The 20,798-nt window shown below is 42.7% G+C and overlaps 1 protein-coding gene across 1 annotated transcript in view; it reads right to left on the minus strand.

The window, feature by feature from the left end:
• Positions 1-5,183: 5,183 nt before the first annotated feature.
• The window catches only part of NWD1 (NACHT and WD repeat domain containing 1), a 66,485-nt gene continuing 50,870 nt past the window's right edge, over positions 5,184-20,798 (minus strand). The window contains 7 exon segments of the mRNA XM_068534966.1: positions 5,184-5,320; positions 5,323-5,484; positions 7,075-7,180; positions 9,110-9,530; positions 9,532-9,658; positions 11,271-11,547; positions 13,253-13,404. Of these exon segments, the coding sequence (XP_068391067.1) occupies positions 5,184-5,320; positions 5,323-5,484; positions 7,075-7,180; positions 9,110-9,530; positions 9,532-9,658; positions 11,271-11,547; positions 13,253-13,404 (1,382 nt within the window).

The following is a 20,798-nucleotide window of genomic DNA, read 5'->3' on the forward strand; positions in this document are numbered from 1 at the left end:
TATGTATAATATAGATAAATATAAAGGGCCAGATTATAAATATTTTTGGCTTTGGGGCCATACATTCTCTGTCACTGTAGCATGAAAACAGCTGTAGGCAATATGCGAATGAACGGGCATGGCTGTGTTCCAATAAAACTTTATTTACAAAAACAGGCATGCAGGGACTTCCCTGGTGGTCCAGTGGTTAAGTCTCCACGCTTCCAATGCAGGCGGCCCAGGTTTGATCCCTGGTCGGGGAACTAGATCCCACTTGCATGCCACAACTAAGAGTCAGCATGCGGCAACTAAGAAGCCCACGTGCTGCAACTAAAAAAAAAGATCCTGCATGCCGCAACCAAGACCCAGCACAGCCTAAATAAATAAATAAATAAATAAATAAATAAATATTTTTTTAAAAAACAAAAACAAGCATGCAGGCTGTGGCTTGCTGACTACTGCTCTAGAATATAAGAGGCTAAATAGACAAAACAACCAAATGCAATGCAATGTGTGAAGAAATCTTGATTGGGTCCTAGTTTGAAAGAAGCAGCTAATTAGGAATGTTTTAGGGCTAATTAGGAAAAGTAGGAATGCCTATTAAAAGATATGAAATAATGATTGTTAGTTTTGGTAGGTGAATGCAGCTATGTAGGAGAATGACCTTATTCCTTAAAGATGCCTCCTGACGTATTCAGGGACTGAAGTGTCTTGATATCACCAGGGCCGGAATTAGGATGAGGAGAGTGAGGAAAGTTTGTGCCAAGTACAGGATCAGATCCTATTTTTATTTAAAATGTTGGTATTTTGTTCATCATGCATTTTTATTCATTTTGATTAAAAAGTTATGGTAATACAATGTTTATTTTGATGGTTGAATTTCTTTGGTGCCTCTTAAACTTTGTGTCTGAGTGCCCCACTCTCCTCACCCTAGTCCCAGCTGTCACTTAGAACTGGTTTAGCAGGAGACTGGCAGCGATAGGGCAATCTCGGAATCTCGAGAGTAACTAAATGCGTGTTCATTGTTCTCAATATTGCAACTTTGCTATGGGTTTGAGCATTCTCTTTTTTTTAAAAATAAATTTATTTATTTATTTATTTATTTATGGTTGGCTGTATTGGGTCTTCATTGCTGCGTGCGGGCTTTCTCTAGTTGGCGGCAAGCGGGGGCTACTCTTCAGTCCGCTGAACAGGCCTCTCATCATGGTGGCTTGTCTTTGTTGAGGAGCACAGGCTCTAGGCGTGCGGACTTCAGTAGTTGCAGCACGCGGGCTCAGTAGTTGTGGCGCATGGGCTTAGTTGCTCTGCAGCCTGTGGGATCTTCCTGGACCAGGGCTCAAACCCGTGTACCTGCATTGGCAGGCGGATTCTTAACCACTGCACCACCAGGGAAGTCCTGAGCGTTTTCAAGTTAAGTAAATAAATTAAAGAATCTCTAGACTTTTAAAGTTAAAAAATTTTAATTAACTAAAAACCCCGCAAACTCATAGATACAGAAAACAGATCGGTGGTTGCCAGAGGCAGGGGGTGGGGGTGGGTGAAATGGGTGAAGTTGGGCAAAAGGTACATCTCTGGGGAGAGGTATTGGGGAATTAAGAGCTGTTTGGGTGACCAGATGTCTTGATTTCCCAGTGACTGAAGGGTTATCAGGACATGGGCCTTTCACTTTTAACTGGGATAGTCCCCTATAAACAGGGTCACCATGATCACCCTACTTCTTATTTTTACCTTATGTCCTTCTTATTCCTCTGTTCTATTTGATTTGCTTGCCAGTAATATGTATTACTATTATTTACATAACTACCTAATAAAGAAGCTGATTTCTCATCAAAAAAAATTTATGATAAATAGTCCTGGAGACGTAATGTACAATGTGGTGACGATAGTTAATAATACTGTATTATATATTTGAAAGTTGCTAGGAGAATAGGTCTTAAAAGTTCTTATCAAAAAAATAATGAAATAATGACGTTTGCAGCAACATGGTTGGACGTAGAGATTATCAAACTAAGTGAAGTAAGCCAGGCAGAGAAAGACAAATATTATATGATATCGCTTATATGTGGAATCTAAAAAAAAAGATACAAATGAACTTATATACAAAACAGAAATAGACCCACAGACATATAAAACAAACTTATGGGGGCTTCCCTGGTGGCGCAGTGGTTAAGAATCCGCCTGCCAATGCAGGGGACATGGGTTCGAGCCCTGGTCTGGGAAAGATCCGACATGCCGTGGAGCAACTAAGCCCGTGCGCCACAACTACTGAGCCTGCTCTCTGGAGCCCGCAAGCCACAGCTACTGAGCCCACTCACCGCAACTACTGAAGCCTGCATGCCTAGAGCCTGTGCTCCACAACAATAGAGGCCACCGCAATGAGAAGCCCATGCATCACAACGATGAGTAGCCCCTGCTCGCCGCAACTAGAGAAAGCCTGCGCATAGCAACAAAGGCCCAATGCAGCCAAAAAATAAAGATTAATTAATTAAAATAAATAAATATATAAATAAAACAAACTTACGGTTACCAAAGGGGAAAGGAGAGGGAGGGATAAATTAGGAGTTTGGGATTAACATGTACACACTACTATATATAAAATAGATAACCAACAAGGACCTACTGTATAGCACAGGGAACTGTACTCAATATTTTGTAATAGTCTATAAGAGAAAATAATCTGAAAAAGTGTGTGTGTGTGTGTGTGTGTGTGTGTGTGTGTATACATACATATGAATCACTTTGCAGTACACCTGAAATTAACATAGGTAATAAGTATAAGTATAGTTGTAAATCAACTACACTTCAATTAAAAGCAAAGTTCTTATCACAAGAAAAAATTGTAACTATGTGTAGTGATGGACATTAACTAGACTTACTGTGATCATTTCACAATATATACAAATATCGAATCATTATGTTGTACACCTGAGACTAATATAATGTTATATGTTAGTTATATGTCACTTTTAAAAGGACTCTCTAGAATTTAATATAAATTAATTCCTGCTGCAACTAGAGGGGCTATATATTCCAGTTGCCTTGGGACAGTCCAGTTTCTTGTAGTTATCCCAGAGTACTTGTTAAGAGCATTCCTTTTCACTCTCTAGAAGTGTCCCAGTTTGGATAGTGTGTTAATATAGTCCTGTTCACACAATAACCACGCTCTCACTCTGGCTCCACCATGGCTGGGGGACTTCAAGCAAGTCACTCCGCTGCAAAGCACAGTGCTTGTCAAACATTCATAGCAACCAAACACCTTCTCAAATGAAAACTCACTACAAAAACCCCAACGTAAGCAACAATTCGGAGTAGCATTTTATTAGTAAAAATTTCTTTCCTATGTTCAAATTAGTGTTTACGTACAAAGCAGTTGATTCTCACTGAGGCTGTTGAGATGGACACACACATTTTAAGCCAGAAGTTGTAGCTGAAATCTTAGTCACATCCACTTTATTTCTGCGTTGGGTAAACCCCTGATTCACAGACGACGTGGTGGCAAGGAGTAGCTATTTTTTCAAGGGCTCCCTTCACAATCTAAGTTAAATGGAGATGGCAGGAGAATCCTACATTAGTTATCTCCAACACCTTAAAAAAATGATACCCAACATGTATTTTAAAATTACAGTTATAAAATATTTTTTAATGGAATTTGATGCTAAGTAACGTTCGCAAAACTGTCAAAGCCCTCATTGGAACACTCGTTTGAGAAACAACTGAATGAGAGTCAGGTCACATGCAGCTCAAAAGCCTGTTTCTAAGGTTGTTTTTTCTGAAACTCTTGTCTGGAACCCAATGGGAGCGGGGGAAGGAAGGAACAGCACCTTGAAGGTTTGGACTCTACTATCCATATAGCAAAAGCCCCAGAAGCAAGTGGAGCTTTTAGAAGGCTGCAGGCAAAGAAGAAAGAGCCATTTGAGTGGAGCGCAAACAGTTGGACTGTTGAACTTGCACAAGGCAGAGGTGGTCCAAAAACACAGCAGGGAGATGTCGGTAACTTTTTCCATCTGCTTCCAAGAGCCTCCAGTTTTTAAGATAAAAAGTATCATTATTCTCAAAGTGTGGGAGCCAGGGAGTAGAGATGGAAGAATGATAACAGGTTTACTGGTTTAATGCCAAGTTGGGTCATGAGTCAGCTCAGGAACTAGAGACATGGGCCAAATGTGCCTATAAGTGTAAATTTGAGCCAATTGCCAACTTTTAAAAATGAGAACATTTCTCATAAAAGTTTGGATTTCTGGCTTTACTTATGACAACAGGAAGCTCTGGCACCAGTAGGCTGCTTTCCCCATGGTGATTCTGAGGTAGAGTCAAGGTACCCATGTCTACCCAAGACACAGCAGTGCCCTCCATGTTCCCATTGTCACTATCACTCTCTGCTGGTCACCCAGGTGCACAGCAATCATCTAGATTACTCGTTGGCCCCTGTGGGCATTTGAATGTGCCACCCATGGAATTGATGTTTGTGCTTCTGAGTTTAAAATTAAAGTGAGGTGGTCCCAATAATAATTGGGACAGGAAGGCTCTGGGCTTTCATTTCTCAGAGTTCTTGCACCTCGGGCTCATGATTTTGAGCAAATCACAGCTACCTCTGCAAGGCTGTTTCTTCATCTCTGAAATGGATGAAGAAACTCCTGCCCTCCCTGACGTATGGGCTGTGATAAGGATCAGACTATAGCACCTGGTGCTTTATAATCTATAAAGCTCTGTGGTCCATATTTGTGTTTTGGTTGGTCTCACATGCATCCATCCCCCCCTTGACCTGGTACAAGCACCCTAGTTTCCCTGGGGAATAGCCTCTCCCCTTCTCAGTCTACGTGGTTGGGTGGTGTTGACTCCATCCTCAGCCTGGATGGGCATGGGGTCAGGCCCACCAATCAGAGTGCTGCATTCTCCCCAGAGATAGCTTTGTGATCTGGGATGGGTGTATGAGCTAATTGGGGCTAATAGACTTAGAACCAGGACTTTGGTTCATACTGTTGGAAAAGGGAAACTCTCTTTTCTACTGAACTTTGCTGTCATGTTGCTAACTTGGGGGTGATGGGTCTGTGAATGGAGCTGACAAGGAGGAGAAAAAACCAGAAAGATGTTAGGAAGCAAGGTCTGGGTCACATAATCGCAGGCTTTGGGTCCAGATATACATCAACACATACAGTCTTTTTGCTTCAGATTGAATGGGGCTAACTCACTGGAGACACAGGGGGTTTTTACACTAGCAGGCAGACTGGTGAGCATTTGTTTGATTTAGATTCATTTCCCTGGGCACTCCCTGATCTCGAGTCCTGGAGTGCTCCTGCAGCAGCAGCCAGCTCTTCTCTCTGCCTGGATTTGACCATCCACACTGTTTTTTGAAGTTCTTGAGAGGGTCCTGTTGTGAGATTCTTGACGAAGGGCACTGGAAACGTTCACGGATGAGATAGCCATGTCTGGTGGGGGCAATGAAGCCATTGGAGGTTGGGATGATTCTGTTCATCACGGCATGGACAAACTGGATGGCCAGCAGTGTGCCTGTCGGGGGAAGTGGAGGGGGGGCACAAATGATAAAAATGTGGCCACAGAGATCCAATCTCACACATTGAGAGTTGGCTGCATGGGGTCAAATCTCTGCAATGCCCCTTACTAGCTTAGGCATGAAAGCCAACCTCTCAGAGTCCCTCTTGCTTCATCTGCAATATGGGAACCATAACTGAGCCTACCTGCTGAGAGGAATTCTGAAGATTTGCAGATGTCACGCATGTCAGGTGCTAACTATCAGTTTCAGCCAGAGCGAATTCAGTAGATGTTATTATTGGAGGAGGAATGGGAAGACAGGTTGTGAACCTGCACAGGATGGGCTTTTAAGGCCACAATCCACAGACCTCACCTTCTGAGCCATCATCTTTTGGCCAGGCATCTTTGTTACTCTGTGTTAGACTACAATGTATTGGATTATAATGTACTCAATTACAATGTATTAGATTATAATGTATTCAATTATAATGATTCAATCACAATGTTTTCAGTTATACTGTATTCGATTACAGTGTATTCAACTCTACCTGATATTCACTCAGCCACTTACTTGCTTTGTGACCTTGGGAAAGTTCCTTAATCACTCTGAACTTCAGCTTCTTCATTTGTCAGATGGGGATAGCAATAGCTCCTAAACCCCTGCCAGTGTCATAAGGGTTCCTTTCTCTATAGGAGAATGTGACAAAGGTGACCATGGGGACCAGGCAGACCAGCTTGAAACCACAGCCCACCCCATCTCTCAGAGCCTCAAATTTTGTAAAATGGTGGTGCTTATTGAGAGAATTAAATGGCATGGTGACAGTACCCAGGACACAAGAAATGTTAACTCCTGTTACTATGTCCTTAGTGTAATATTGAACAGAGTGAGAGATGTGAGGTTTTCAAAGTGGTTGATCTTAAGATGCCCCAAACATTTACAGGGGCTAAGGAAAGAGAATGAATGAAGGTCAACATCCTATAAGATACAACATGTGAACATTGCAAATCTAGCTAATAAGCTATTAAATGAAACATGTTCTATCCTTCTACACTGATGGATGTACCTTCAGAACCACCTGGAAGGTCAGGTTTGGGTTGAGGATTCTTGGGCTCCTCAGTTCCATGCCAGAATGTAATGGTGTGGGAGAGCCCAGCTGTCTGTGGCTTGCCCCCTTCTCTTCCCACATCCAGCTCCATCTTGTATCCCTAGGGGCCTCAGACACATACATGTGAACCCCCCAACCTAGCTCACACATCCAGCCTCCATGCACACCACTCCAAGACCACCCTCCAAGCCTGGGGGTGTGTACACAGAGGCACAGCCCACTTTCAGAAGGATAGAGCTGGGGAAGAGGCCTGCACAGGCCCTAAAGAGGGCTCCTGGGCAGGTGGGGAGGGTGTTCTGGAGTTCTAGGTACCCAGAGCATGGGTCTAGAAGAGGAGGTAAGCTCCCATTGGGTCTGTCCCCTGAGCCTGCAGATACTTCCCTAAGCAGAGGGACCCAGCTAGGGGAGGCTGGAGTGGGGCCCTCTAATGGCCAGGATCCAGAACAGAGTCCTTCATTCCCAGATCTAAGCTCAGTCCTACCTGCAAAGCAAAATGACTCACCATCCAGCACACTCCAGATGATTATGGAGCAATCTTTCAAGCCTGCGTAGACGTAATTGTCATCCTTGGAGAAGCAAGCACATTGAACCCCTCTACAGTAAGAATTCTGTTGAAAAAGGTAATGTGATCTTGATTTCAGACTGAAAGACACCCAGGAGTCCAGCCCCAAGGCACTCGTATGGTAAGCCAGACTTACAAGCACCTTTTGAGAGATGGATCAAGTTAAAACCTGGAGAGATGGGTAGCATCGATATTCGCAGGACCAAAACACGTCTTCAAAGAGATTGGATTGAGAGGATTAGTGACATTTTGCACTGGAGAATGGGAATTATAGGATTTAATTTCTTAAATGACCTTGGTTATACAAGTATTAGCTCCAATTGCATTTAATTAAAAGTTATATGCTAAATGCAATTTGGGATCCTAGAACAGAAAAAGGGAATTCACTGAAAAACATATGATGCCAATAAAGTTGATAGCTAATGATATTGTTCCCATGTTACTTTCTTAGTTTTGACAAACGTATTCTAGTTGCATAAGATGTTAATATCAGGGGAAGCTGGGTGAGGGGTAAGTAAATGGGAACATTTGCACTATCTTCACAACTTAATCTGTAAATCTAAAATCATTCCAGGGACCTCCCTGGCGGTCCAGTGGTTGGGACTTCACCTTCCAATGCGGGGGGTGTGGGTTCGATCCCTGGTTGGGGAGCTAAGATCCCACATGCCTTGCAGCCAAGAAACCAAGACATGTAACAGAAGCAATGTTGTAACAAATTCAATAAAGACTTTAAAAATGGTCCCCATAAAAAAAAACTCAGAAAAAAATCATTCCAAATTAAGTTTTATTTTTTTAAAAAACCCAAAAAGCTAGGTGTATTTAACTGCTGTGGTGACATTTCCCATCTCAACGAGGCAAAAGATTACTTACATCTCAGCCTTAGAGTGGCTTCATAAAAATAAAGGTCAAGTGGGATGAAGGCTTTTTAAGACAAAACTACACATATTCTGTTCTCTTAGTTATAAGATCATCTCCCTTAGTTTATTAACAATTTTTATATCTTGCCACCTAAGGTATGATCTTTGTTCTCCATCTGAGAAACTGGAATAATAGCAACAACCTTACAAGATTGTTGTGAGGATTAAATTATAGAATGATATTTTAATATGTATATTTTGCATAATATACATAATATGAATTTGTAAATATATAATACAGCTCTTAATCATATTGATACAAAAATCATAACTCCTTACGAGATGGACAGTGCAAACTGTCTTAGACACTTTGTATGAAAAGTCACCAGTTTCCCTTTTCAGAGCCTTCACAGTTGCTGTTCCTTCCGCCTAGAATGCTGTTCCACCAGGCTTATCTGACCTTCGTAAATAGCAGCCCTTGCCCATCTCTACCTCTCTTTATCTCGCCCTATTTTTCTTCAAAGCTGTTGTTGCACCCCAACCATCATGTATTTGCTGCTTTGTTTTTATTTCACAGACATTTAATGGTCAAGAGCTCTCTTAGGGACAGGGGCCACCTAAGTGAACAAAACACACAAAAATCCTGCCTTCCCAGAGCTCACAATGTCTCCCCTACTAGAATGTGGCTCCAAGAGGTGGGACACTGTCTGCCCTGGTCACAGCTGCTTCCTCGGCACTAGAAAGAGCCCGGCATAGGCTGTACAATCAAAACCTTTGGGTGAAAGAAAGGCCAGTCAGGATTAGGGTGAGAAGAGTGAGGCAGGGCTGTGCCAGTGCAGGATTTGATCCTGTCTTCATTTTAAATATTGATATTTTGTTCTTTGTGGATTTTTGCATTTATTTTGATTTTTTTAAACACTGCACTAAAATATCTCTCTGGATGGCCAAGTTTTTTCGCACCCCCTTAAACTCTGTTCCAGAGGCGAGGACCTCTCACTTGACTCACCATAGCCCCGACCCTGGTTGGTGGCACTTGGCATGCACTTAATAAATGATGCCTGTCATCGGTTTTCTAATGCCAGGACCTAGCGTGTACGTCGTGGGGACGGGCTACTCACCGTGTAGCTCATCTCAAATTTCCACTTGCACGCCTGAAGGTCCCAGAGACATAGCAGGGCTTCCTCGGACCCACTGACTGCCAGCTGCTCTTTGTGGCTGACCTCCACACAGGTGACTCGGCTCCCGTGGGCCTCCAGAGGGAACACCTTGGAATTCGCACATTCGTAAAAGAAGAGGTCTCCATTGGTCATGCCATAGATCACGCGGTAGTCGGCCAGAACAGCCACGCTTGCTATGGTGTCAGGCAGCTGGGTATAGAAGGTGTAGGTTGGCCTGTCGATGACTGGACAGGGATCCCCGGGGCTGATGTCCAGCACCAGGACGATGTTGTCATAGGCGATGGCCAGGTGCCCCTCGTCCTTACGAAGGGCCATGCAGTTGATGGCTTTCCGGGCTTCTGGAGGAGGGATGCACATCATGCTGTCTGGAATTCAGTGGGAACACCAGGACGATCCCCGAAACGAGGCTGGTGAAAAGGAGATTGGCCTGCTCAGCGACCTCCAGACACCTGACTTCATTAGAGGTGTCCAGGGCATCTTGCTCCTTGCCTGCCATGGGAAGAAGACTGCATCAAGAACAGATCACAGGGATGCTGGTTCCGAATTTTAAGGATTTTAAAAAATGCTTTCATTACCCATCCTCTTCAACTTGGCTACTGCCAGTTTCCTTGCTTCCACTCTTGCCCGCCAATCATCCAAGCTTTAAAAAATGAAAATCGCAGCATCTCACTGCCTTGCCTAACACCCTCCGAAGACTTCTCACTCCCCTCAGAACAGAACAAATGTACATGCCTTTCCCTGGTCTTCATGGCCTCATGTGACCTCTCATCCCAAATGTTTCCTTTCACCAACTTCTGTAAGGGGCAGGAGAGTAATATTTTTGCCTTGTAGGCTGTATACTCTCTGCTGTAACCACTTAACCTTGCTGGTGTAGCCCCCAAAGCAGCCAAAAACACTATGTAAACAAATGGGTGAGTCTAGATTTGGCCCTTGGGCTGTAGTTTGCTGACTCCTGTCTCGTTGCCCTCCACCCTGCTCTATTTCTTTGCATCTTGCTCTGCCCCATAACTAGCAGGCAAGCACCTCAAAATTTGTAACCTCATCTGTCTTGTTCACTGCTAACTCCCAGAGCTCAGCCACGAGGCTAGAGCTAAACAAATGTCTGTCAAATCCAGACATGAACCTGAGAGCAGATTTCTTTTCTCATATTATTTTATCATTAATGAGGAATTTCTACACCTCCACCCACCCATTGGGGATTGAGCAGATACTATTGGTGACATGCCCAGACCCCCTTTACCGGTTAGTTCACCCAGATCCAAGGCCTCCTAGAGCCATTGATTGAAGGAAGCACCTCATTTGGAAATGCCTGGGGGCTGTGCCCACCACCCAGGATGGTACCAGGCCAAGGACTGCCTGATATGGGAGTGAAAAGGCTGGCCCCCTTGCTTCAAGATGGGACAACTGTGAAGTACAGTTCACACTCCAGGGCTCCTCATGGGGTCAGGCTGAGCCCACCTCCATGCTCAGTCCTGCCCCTGCCCAGCTTCCCTTCTCCCTCCTGGGAGCTCCCCTCTATACACTACTTGTGCAAATATCCCCATCAGGAGCCCTACCTCCAGGGAAGCCTCAACTAAAACAGGAATTGACCACCAGATAATCGATTACCATATGCTGGAAATTTATAAAATCAGGTCCTGTTTTCTATTAGCCACTTTTAACCTAACTGGAGTGGGGTGTTGTGGACTGAATGTTTGTGTCCCACCCCAAAATTCATGTTGAAGTCCTAACCCCGAATGTGATGGTATTAGGAGGTGGAGCCTTTGGAAGGTGATTAGGTCATGAGGGTGGAGCCCCCACTAATGGGATTGGTGCTCTTATCAGAGGAGACATGAGAGCTTGCTTCTTTCTCTGCTCTCTGCCATGTGAGGACACAATGAGAATGTGTCTGTCTGCGAACCAGGAAGTGGGCTCTCAACAGACACCAATCTGCCAGCGCCTTTATCTCAGATTTCCATCCTCTAGAACCATGAGAAATAAGTGTCTGCTGTTTAATCTGCCCCCTCCCCATTGATGGTGTTTTGTTATAACAGCCCAAACAGACCTAGACAGGGGCTTCAATTCTTACCCACACAAATGACTGTGCTTATATCTTACAAACCTTCTGCCAAGTCCCAGATGGTGACTTTGTTTTTGTCCCCAATTTTAGGAAAGTAAACATAGCTTCCATTGTGTGACACTGCAGTGAGGCCAGTGCGGTCTAGAAACGGGGTAGAGGCCCTTGGCTTCTGAGCATAGGTGAGATCCCAGACTTTAAAAGATGAGGACTGATGGGAAGCAGATGCCACCAAGGGCCCACCCCGGGCCAGCAGGCTCACGGGGGCCCCGACGCCTTCCAAGACGTCTAGCAGACTCCCCTGGTCTGATAGACTCCTCACCTGAGGACGGAAGCAGAGGGGCAGAGCTGACTTCTTATGCTGCCGTAGCTCGGAAACAGGCTTAAGTTCATCTGTCCACCTAAGGTAAACTTTTAGGCTGCAGTTCGAGGGCCTTCACATCTCCTCACCCCCTCAAACTTCCTTACATCTCACGAATCAGCTACCACAGCAGTTCTCAAAGTGTGTTCCAGGGAACCCCTGGAAGGTACCCCCCTGGGTGGTTTTGCAAAAAGGGGTTTTCAGGGAGTTCTGCAAAAACAAAATTATTTTCACAATAATTTAAGAAGTCACTTGCCTTCTTCCACCCTCTTCCTCTCATAAGCAAGCAGTGGAGTCTTCCAGAAGCTATGGGACATGTTTATCACAACGGATAGGAGAATGCAGAATCAAATATGAGACTTCTTTTAGTAAGCCAGACAAGAAAGAGGCATGCCAAAATGTTGAAACGATGACACCCTTCTCACGATTTTTTGGTTTTTTCAGAAAATATAGGTCTTTTTCATGAGTATGTTATTATGTCGACAGTTATGTTAATGAATTAATGCAGAAGTATTTTTAGATTTTGTCATTTAAAAATTGTAATATGGGACTTCCCTGGCGGCGCAGTGGTTAAGAGTCCGCCTGCCAATGCAGGGGACACGGGTTTGATCCTTGGTCCAGGAAGATCCCACATACCGGGAGCAACTAAGCCCATGTGTCACAACTACTCAGCCTATGTGACGCAACTACTGAAGCCAGCATGCCTAGAGCCCATGCTCCACAACAAGAGAAGCCACCACAATGAGAAGCCCACACACTGCAATGAAGAGTAGCCCCCGCTCGCCGCAACTAGAGAAAGCCTGTGCGCGGCAACGAAGAACCAATGCAGCCAAAAATAAATAAATAAATAAATTTATAAAAATAAAAAAATAAAATAAAAATTGCAATATGGCAATTATCAATAGATACTAAATGCAAGACAGGATTTGGAAAATGGCATTTGTGGGAAAACTAGTGAAATAGAATCAAAGCCTGTAGATGAGTTAATAATACTGTCCCAATGTGAATTTCTTGGTTTTGGTAATGGGATCAATGTGATATGAGATGTTAACATTGGGGGCAGCTGGATGAAGAGTAGATCTATATATCTATATATCTATATCTATATCTATATCTATATCTATCTATATCTATATATCTATATATCTATATATACCCTCTGTGCTCTCTTTGCAACTCTTCTGTAAATCCTAAAACCATTCCAAAATAGATAATTTGTTAAAAATATATGAATCATATTGATATAACCCACATAAATGAAAGCTCCTTGAGGATTCTCAATAATTTTTAAAAATCTAAAGAGGTCCTAAGACCAGAATGTTGGAAAATTATCACATGCTTTTCTCCCTAGCTTGGAGAACGTTGAGCTTAACACGAATTTTTCTCCCCTCTACATATCCCTGCTCCACTCTGAAGGCCAAAATCTTCCCAGTATTTCAAGTTTAGTGGGAATGATATAACCTTCATTGAATATTTTGGTAATTCCCCTCAGGTCTGTCTCTGGGTCCCAGGAGACGCCCCCATATCTGGCCCAATGACCTGCTCTGTTTTGCCCACACTAATTTTTATAGGTTTCTGTATTTTGAAGCCAAAAGATCCCTAAAGAATCATACTTTCTATTCCGGAGGTGGAGGTGAGGATGACGGGACATGCATCTCCCCCTTACCTGAATGAGTGCATCCTGGGACCCAGTGACAATCAGATTGTTCTCAGGACCAAAAATGGCCATCTCCATGTCTTCATGTTCAAGGTCGGTGACCATGAATGGATGAAACCCCTGTGAGTCTGCCAAGAATATCCGCATGGGTCTTCCAAAACCTAAAACGGCAAAGACTGGGATTACATGTTTCACTCCTTGAGGAGCTTGAGAGTAATTCAATTCAATCAACAAAGATTTCTTTGGAGCACCTACTATGTGCAGGTGGAAAGAATACAGTGGTGAAAAAGATAGGCAAGGCCCCCATCCTCACAGAGCCTACAGCTGGGGGGATGGGGGCACAACAGTGATCAATAATCTCACAGAAAACAGTAAAGTTATTTTTTAAAATTTACTTTAGTTTTGGCTCCGTTGGGTCTTCGTTGCTGCACACGGGCCTTCTATATTTGCGGTGAGCGAGGGCTACTCTTCATTGCAGTGCACGGGCTTCTCACTGCGGTGGCTTCTCTTGCTGCGGAGAATGGGGTCTAGGCACGTGGGCTTCAGTAGTTGCGGCACGTGGGCTCAAGTAGTTGTGGCTCACGGGCTCTAGAGCGCAGGGTCAGTAGTTGTGGCACACGGGCTTAGTTGCTCCATGTCATGTGGGATCTTCCCAGACAAGGGATCAAACCCGTGTCCCCTGAATTGGCAGGTGGATGTTTAATCACTGCCCCACCAGGGAAGCCCAGTAAAGTTATTTATTATCACAAGACTATGAGTTTCCAGAGGGCAGGTTCTGCCTGTTTGGGTGGCTTCTGGTCTCCCAGAACCCACCACAAAGCTGGACCCAGAGTAATATGTTTTGAAGATGGGAAGAAGGGTGGGAGGGCAGGAGGAAGGAAGGAAAATAAAATGATTACAGTTTGTGAAAAGGGCAATGAAGTCAGGGACTGGATGCCATGAGAAAAAAGGGCATAGAAACACACAGAGTGGAGAAGGCAACGTGAAGACGGAGGCAGAGACTGGAGGATGTGGCCACAAGCCAAGGAATCCTGGCAGAAGCTGGAAGAGGCAGGAAAGAAAAAAAAAGGTACTTCTGGCACACGACCCGCCACCACCATCTTGAATCCAGGTGTCGGTGCTGCTGTTTCACACTAGGAACTCCAGTCTTAAGTGTTGGGTGCAAGGACTCTGCACGCGGCACCCTCTGAGCAAGCGAAACTAGACCAAGCACAAAGAAAAGAAAACGTGGCAGCACAACAGAGTGGTTCAGAAATGCTGATGGATGCTGGAGCCACATGGCTGGCTTGATATCACAGCTGGATGTTACTTACAGGACGTGTGATGTTGGGCAGTTACTTGACTCACCTAATCTTCAAGCAGCCCTATGTCTTCCTATCCTGCCAACTGAAAGCAGCCAATGAGGATGAAGCTGGGTGTTACTGAGTGCCTCTTCATGCTGGGCCTATACTAGGTGCATTATCTAGTTTAACCTTCTTGGCAACTCTGTAAGAATTCCAAGGTTTTTGCATAAGCAAGCTTATTATCCACCAGTAGTGTGCAAAACTGTCAAAGTGAAGCAGAGAGAGACCTTCAAGATGGCGGAGGAGTAAGACGTGGAGATCACCTTCCTCCCCACAAATACATCAGAAATACATCTACAAGTGGAACAACTCCTACAGAACACCTACTGAACGCTGGCAGAAGACCTCAGACTTCCCAAAAGCCGTGTGACTGACAGGGTCTTGCTGCTCCGACTGGGTGTCAGGCCTGTGCCTCTGAGGTGGGAGAGCCGAGTTCAGGACATTGGCCCACCAGAGACCTCCCAGCTCCATGTAATATCAAATGGCAAAAGCTCTCTCAGAGATCTCCGTCTCAACTCAAAGACCCAGCTCCACTCAACAATCAGCAAGCTACAGTGCTGGACACCTTATGCCAAACAACTAGCAAGACAGGAACACAACCCCACCCATTAGCAGAGAGGCTGCCTAAAATCATAATAAGGTCACAGACACCCCAAAACACACTACTGGACGCGGTCCCGCCCACCAGAAAGACAAGATCCAGCCTCATCCACCAGAACACAGGCACCAGTCCCCTCCACCAGGAAGCCTACACAACCCACTGAACCAACCTTAGCCACTGCGGGCAGACACCAAAAACAACGGGAACTACGAACCTGCAGCCTGCAAAAAGGAGACCCCAAACACAGTAAGTTAAGCAAAATGAGAAGACAGAGAAACACACAGCAGATAAAGGAGCAAGGTAAAAACCCACCAGACCAAACACATGAAGAGGAAACAGGCAGTCTACCTGAAAAAGAATTCAGAGTAATGACAGTAAAGATAATCTCAAATCTTGGATATAGAATGGAGAAAATACAAGAAACGTTTAACAAGGACCTAGAAGAACTAAACAGCAAACAAACAATGATGAACAACACAATAAATGAAATTTAAAATTCTCTAGAAGGAATCAATTAAACAACATTAAACACAACCAACATTCGAATTATAGGGGTCCCAGAAGAAGAGAAAAAGAAAGGGACTGAGAAAATATTTGAAGAGATTATAGTTGAAAACTTCCCTAATATGGGAAAGGAAATAGTCAATCAAGTCCAGGAAGTTCAGAGAGTCCCATACAGGATAAATCCAAGGAGAAACACACCAAGACACATATTAATCAAATTATCAAAAATTGAATACAAAGAAAAAATATTAAAAGCAACAAGGGAAAAACAACAAATAACATACAAGGGAATCCCCATAAGGTTAGCAGCTGATCTTTCAGCAGAAACTCTGCAAGCCAGAAGGGAGTGGCAGGACATAACTAAAGTGATGAAAGCATAAAACCTACAACCAAGATTACTCTACCCAGTAAGGATCTCATTCAGATTCGAAGGAGAAATTAAAACCTTTACAGACAAGCAAAAGCTAAGAGAATTCAGCACCACCAAAGCAGCTTTACAATAAAAGCTAAAGGAACTTCTCTAGGCAAGAAACACAAGAGAAGGAAAACACCTCCAATAACAAACCCAAAACAATTAAGAAAATGGTAATAGGAACATACATATCGATAATTACCTTAAATGTAAATGGATTAAATGCTCCCACCAAAAGACATAGACTGGATGAATGGATACAAAAACAAGACCCATATATATGCTGTCTACAAGAGACCCTCCTCAGACCTAGGGGCACATACAGACTGAAAGTGAGGGGATGGAAAAATATATTCCATGCAAATGGAAATCAAAAGAAAGCTGGAGCAGCAATTCTCGTATCAGACAAAATAGACTTTAAAATAAAGACTATTACAAGAGACAAAGAAGGACACTACATAATGATCAAGGGATCAATCCAAGAAGAAGATATAACAATTGTAAATATTTATGCACCCAACATAGGAGCACCTCAATACATAAGGCAAATACTAACAGCCATAAAAGGGGAAATTGACAGTAACACAATCATAGTAGGGGACTTTAGCACCCCACTTTCACCAATGGACAGATCATCCAAAATGAAAATAAATAAGGAAAAACAAGCTTTAAATGATACATTAAACAAGATGGACTTAATTGATATTTATAGGACTTTCCATCCCAAAACAACAGAATACACTTTCTTCTCAAGTCCTCGTGGAACATTCTCCAGGATAGATCATATCTTGGGTCACAAATCAAGCCTTGGTAAATGTAAGAAAATTGAAATCATACCAAGTATCTTTTCCGACCACAATGCTATGAGACTGGATATCAATTACAGGAAAAAATCTTCAAAAAATACAAACACATGGAGGCCAAACAATACACTACTTAATAACCAAGAGATCACTGAAGAAATCAAAGAGGAAATCAAAAAATACCTAGAGACAAATGACAATGAAAACACGACGACCCAAAACCTATGGGATGCAGCAAAAGCAGTTCTAAGGGGGAAGTTTATAGCAATACAATCCCACCTCAAGAAACAAGAAACATCTCAAATAAACAACCTAACCTTACACCTAAGGCAATTAGAGAAAGAAGAACAACCCCAAAGTTAGCAGAAGGAAAGAAATGATAAAGATCACATCAGAAATAAATGAAAAAGAAATGAAGGAAATGATAGCAAAGATCAATAAAACTAAAAGCTGGTTCTTTGAGAAGATAAACAAAATTGATAAACTCTTAGCCAGACTCATCAAGAAAAAAAGGGAGAAGACTCAAATCAATACAATTAGAAATGAAAAAGAAGTAAAAACTGACTGCAGAAATACACAGGATCATGAGAGGTTACTACAAGCAACTATATGCCAATAAAATGGACAACCTGGAAGAAATGGACAAATTCTTAGAAAAGCACAACCTTCCAAGACTGAACCAGGAAGAAATAGAAAATATAAACAGACCAATCACAAGCACAGAAATTGAGACTGTGATTAAAAATCTTCCTACAAACAAAAGTCCAGGACCAGATGGCTTCACAGGAGAATTCTATCAAACATTTAAAGAAGAGCTAACACCTATTCTTCTCAAACTCTCCCAAAATATAGCAGAGGGAGGAACACTCCCAAACTCATTCTATGAGGCCACCATCACCCTGATACCAAAACCAGACAAAGATGTCACAAAGAAAAACTACAGGCCAATATCACTGATGAACATAGATGCAAAAATCCTCAACAAAATACTAGCAAACAGAATCCAACAGCACATTAAAAGGATCATACACCACGATTAAGTGGGGTTTATCCCAGGAATGCAAGGATTCTTCAATATACGCAAATCAATCAATGTGATACACCATATTAACAAACTGAAGGAGAAAAACCATATGATCATCTCAATAGATGCAGAAAAAGGTTTCAACAAAATTCAACACGCATTTATGATAAAAACCCTCCAGAAAGTAGGCATAGAGGGAACTTACCTCAACATAATAAAGGCCGTATATGACAAACCCACAGCCAACATCGTTCTCAGTGGTGAAAAACTGAAACCATTTCTTCTAAGATCAGGAACAAGACAAGGTTGTCCACTCTCACCACTACTATTCAACATAGTTTTGGAAGTTTTAGCCACAGCAATCAGAGAAGAGAAGAAATAAAAAGAATCCAAATCAGAAAAGAAGAAGTAAAGCTGTCACTGTTTGCAGATGACATGATGCTCTACATAGAGAATCCTAAAGATGCTACCAGAAAACTGCTAGAGCTAATCAATGAATTTGGTAAAGTAGCAGGACACAAAATTAATGCACAGAAATCTTCTGCATTCCTATACACTAATGATGAAAAATCTGAAAGAGAAATTAAGGAAACACTCCCACTTACCACTGCAACAAAAAGAATAAAATAGCTAAGAATAAACCTACCTAAGGAGACAAAAGACCTGTATGCAGAAAACTATAAGACACAGATGAAAGAAATTAAAGACGATACAAACAGATGGAGAGATATACCATGTTCCTGGACTGGAAGAATCAACATTGTGAAAATGACAATACTACCCAAAGCAATCTACAGATTCAGTGCAATCCCTATCAAACTACCAGTGGCATTTTTCACAGAACTAAAACAAAAAATTTCACAATTTGTATGGAAACACAAAAGACCCCGAATCACCAAAGCAATCTTGAGAAAGAAAAATGGAGCTGGAGGAATCAGGCTCCCAGACTTCAGACTATACTAGAAAGCTACAGTCTTCAAGACAGTATCTTACTGGCACAAAAACAGAAATATAGATCAATGGGACAGGATAGAAAGCCCAGAGATAAACCCACGCACATATGGTCACCTTATCTTTGATAAAGGAGGCAAGCATATACAGTGGAGAAAAGACAGCCTCTTCAATAAGTGGTGCTGGGAAAACTGGACAGCTACATGTAAAAGAATGAAATTAGAACACTCGCTAACACCATACACAAAAATAAACTCAAAATGGATTAAAGACCTAGATGTAAGGCCAGACACTATCAAACTCTTAGAGGAAGACTTAGGCAGACTGCTCTATGACATAAATCAGAGCAAGATCCTTTTTGACCCACCTCCTAGAGAAATGGAAATAAAAACAAAAATAAACAAATGGGACCTAATTAAACTTAAAAGCTTTTGCACAGCAAAGGAAACCATAAGCAAGACGAAAAGACAAGCCTCAGAATGGGAGAAAATATTTGCAAATGAAGCAACTGACAAAGGATTAATCTCCAAAATTTACAAGCAGCTCATGCAGCTCAATATCAAAAAAACAAAAAACCCAATCCAAAAACGGGCAGAAGACATAAATAGACTTTCTCCAAAGAAGATATACAGATTGCTAACAAACACATGAAAGGATGCTCAACATCAGTAATCATTAGAGAAATGCAAATCAAAACTACAATGAGGTATCACCTCACACCAGTCAGAATGGCCATCATCAAAAAATCTACAAACAACAAATGCTGGAGAGGGTGTGGAGAATAGGGAACCCTCTTGCACTGTTGGTGGGAATGAAAATTGATACAGCCACTATGGAGAACAGTATGGAGGTTCCTTTATAAACTAAAAATGGAACTACCATACAACCCAGCAATCCCACTACTGGGCATATGCCCTGAGGAAACCATAATTCAAAAAGAGTCATGTACCACAATGTTCATTGCAGGTCTATTTACAATAGGTGTCCATCGACAGATGAATGGATAAAGAAGATGTGGCACCTATATACAACAGAATATTACTCAGCCATAAAAAGAAACGAAATTGAGTTATTTGTAGTGAGGTGGATGGACCTAGAGACTGTCATACAGAGTGAAGTAAGTAAAGAGAAAAATAAATACCGTATGCTAACACATATATATGGAATCTAAAAAAAAACATGGTTCTGAAGAAACTAGAGGTGGGACAGGAATAAAGACGCAGACGTAGAGAATGGGCTTGAGGACACGGGGAGGGGGAAGGGTAAGCTGGGACGAAGTGAGAGAGTGGCATGGACGTATATACACTACCAAATGTAAAGTAAATAGCTAGCGGGAAGCAGCCACATAGCACAGGGAGATCAGCTCGGTGCTCTGTGACCACCTAGAGGGGTGGGATAGGGAGGGTGGGAGGGAGACGCAAGAGGGAGGAGATATGGGGATATATGTATATGTATAGCTGATTCACTTTTTTATAAAGCAGAACGTAACACAACATTGTAAAGCAATTATACTCCAATAAAGACGTTAAAAAAAAACAAGTACTTCTCTGAAGACTCTGGAGGGAGCCAGCCCTACCGATGCCTTGCTTTCGGACTTCTGGCCCCTAGAACAGTGAGTCAAGAAATTTTTGTTGTTTTAAGCCACCAGGTTTGTATGGTAATTTGTTACAGGACATTTGTTTTGATTTTAGAGAGATGAGGAAGTGGCAGGCACTGAAAGAATGGGAATAGCATGGGACAACCAGGAGGTAGGAAAGGCCTGGTGTGTTTGAAGACCAGCATGGAGGCCAGTGCGGCTGGAGCGGAGTGAAGGAAGGGGAGGTGAGGGAGAGGAAGGGGTGCCAGATTTAGCAAAACAACAACAGCAACAACAACAACAGGACACCCAGTTAAATTGGAATTTCAGAGGAACAGTGA

Source organism: Eschrichtius robustus, chromosome 2 (assembly GCF_028021215.1).
Source record: "Eschrichtius robustus isolate mEscRob2 chromosome 2, mEscRob2.pri, whole genome shotgun sequence".
Taxonomy (NCBI): domain Eukaryota; kingdom Metazoa; phylum Chordata; class Mammalia; order Artiodactyla; family Eschrichtiidae; genus Eschrichtius; species Eschrichtius robustus.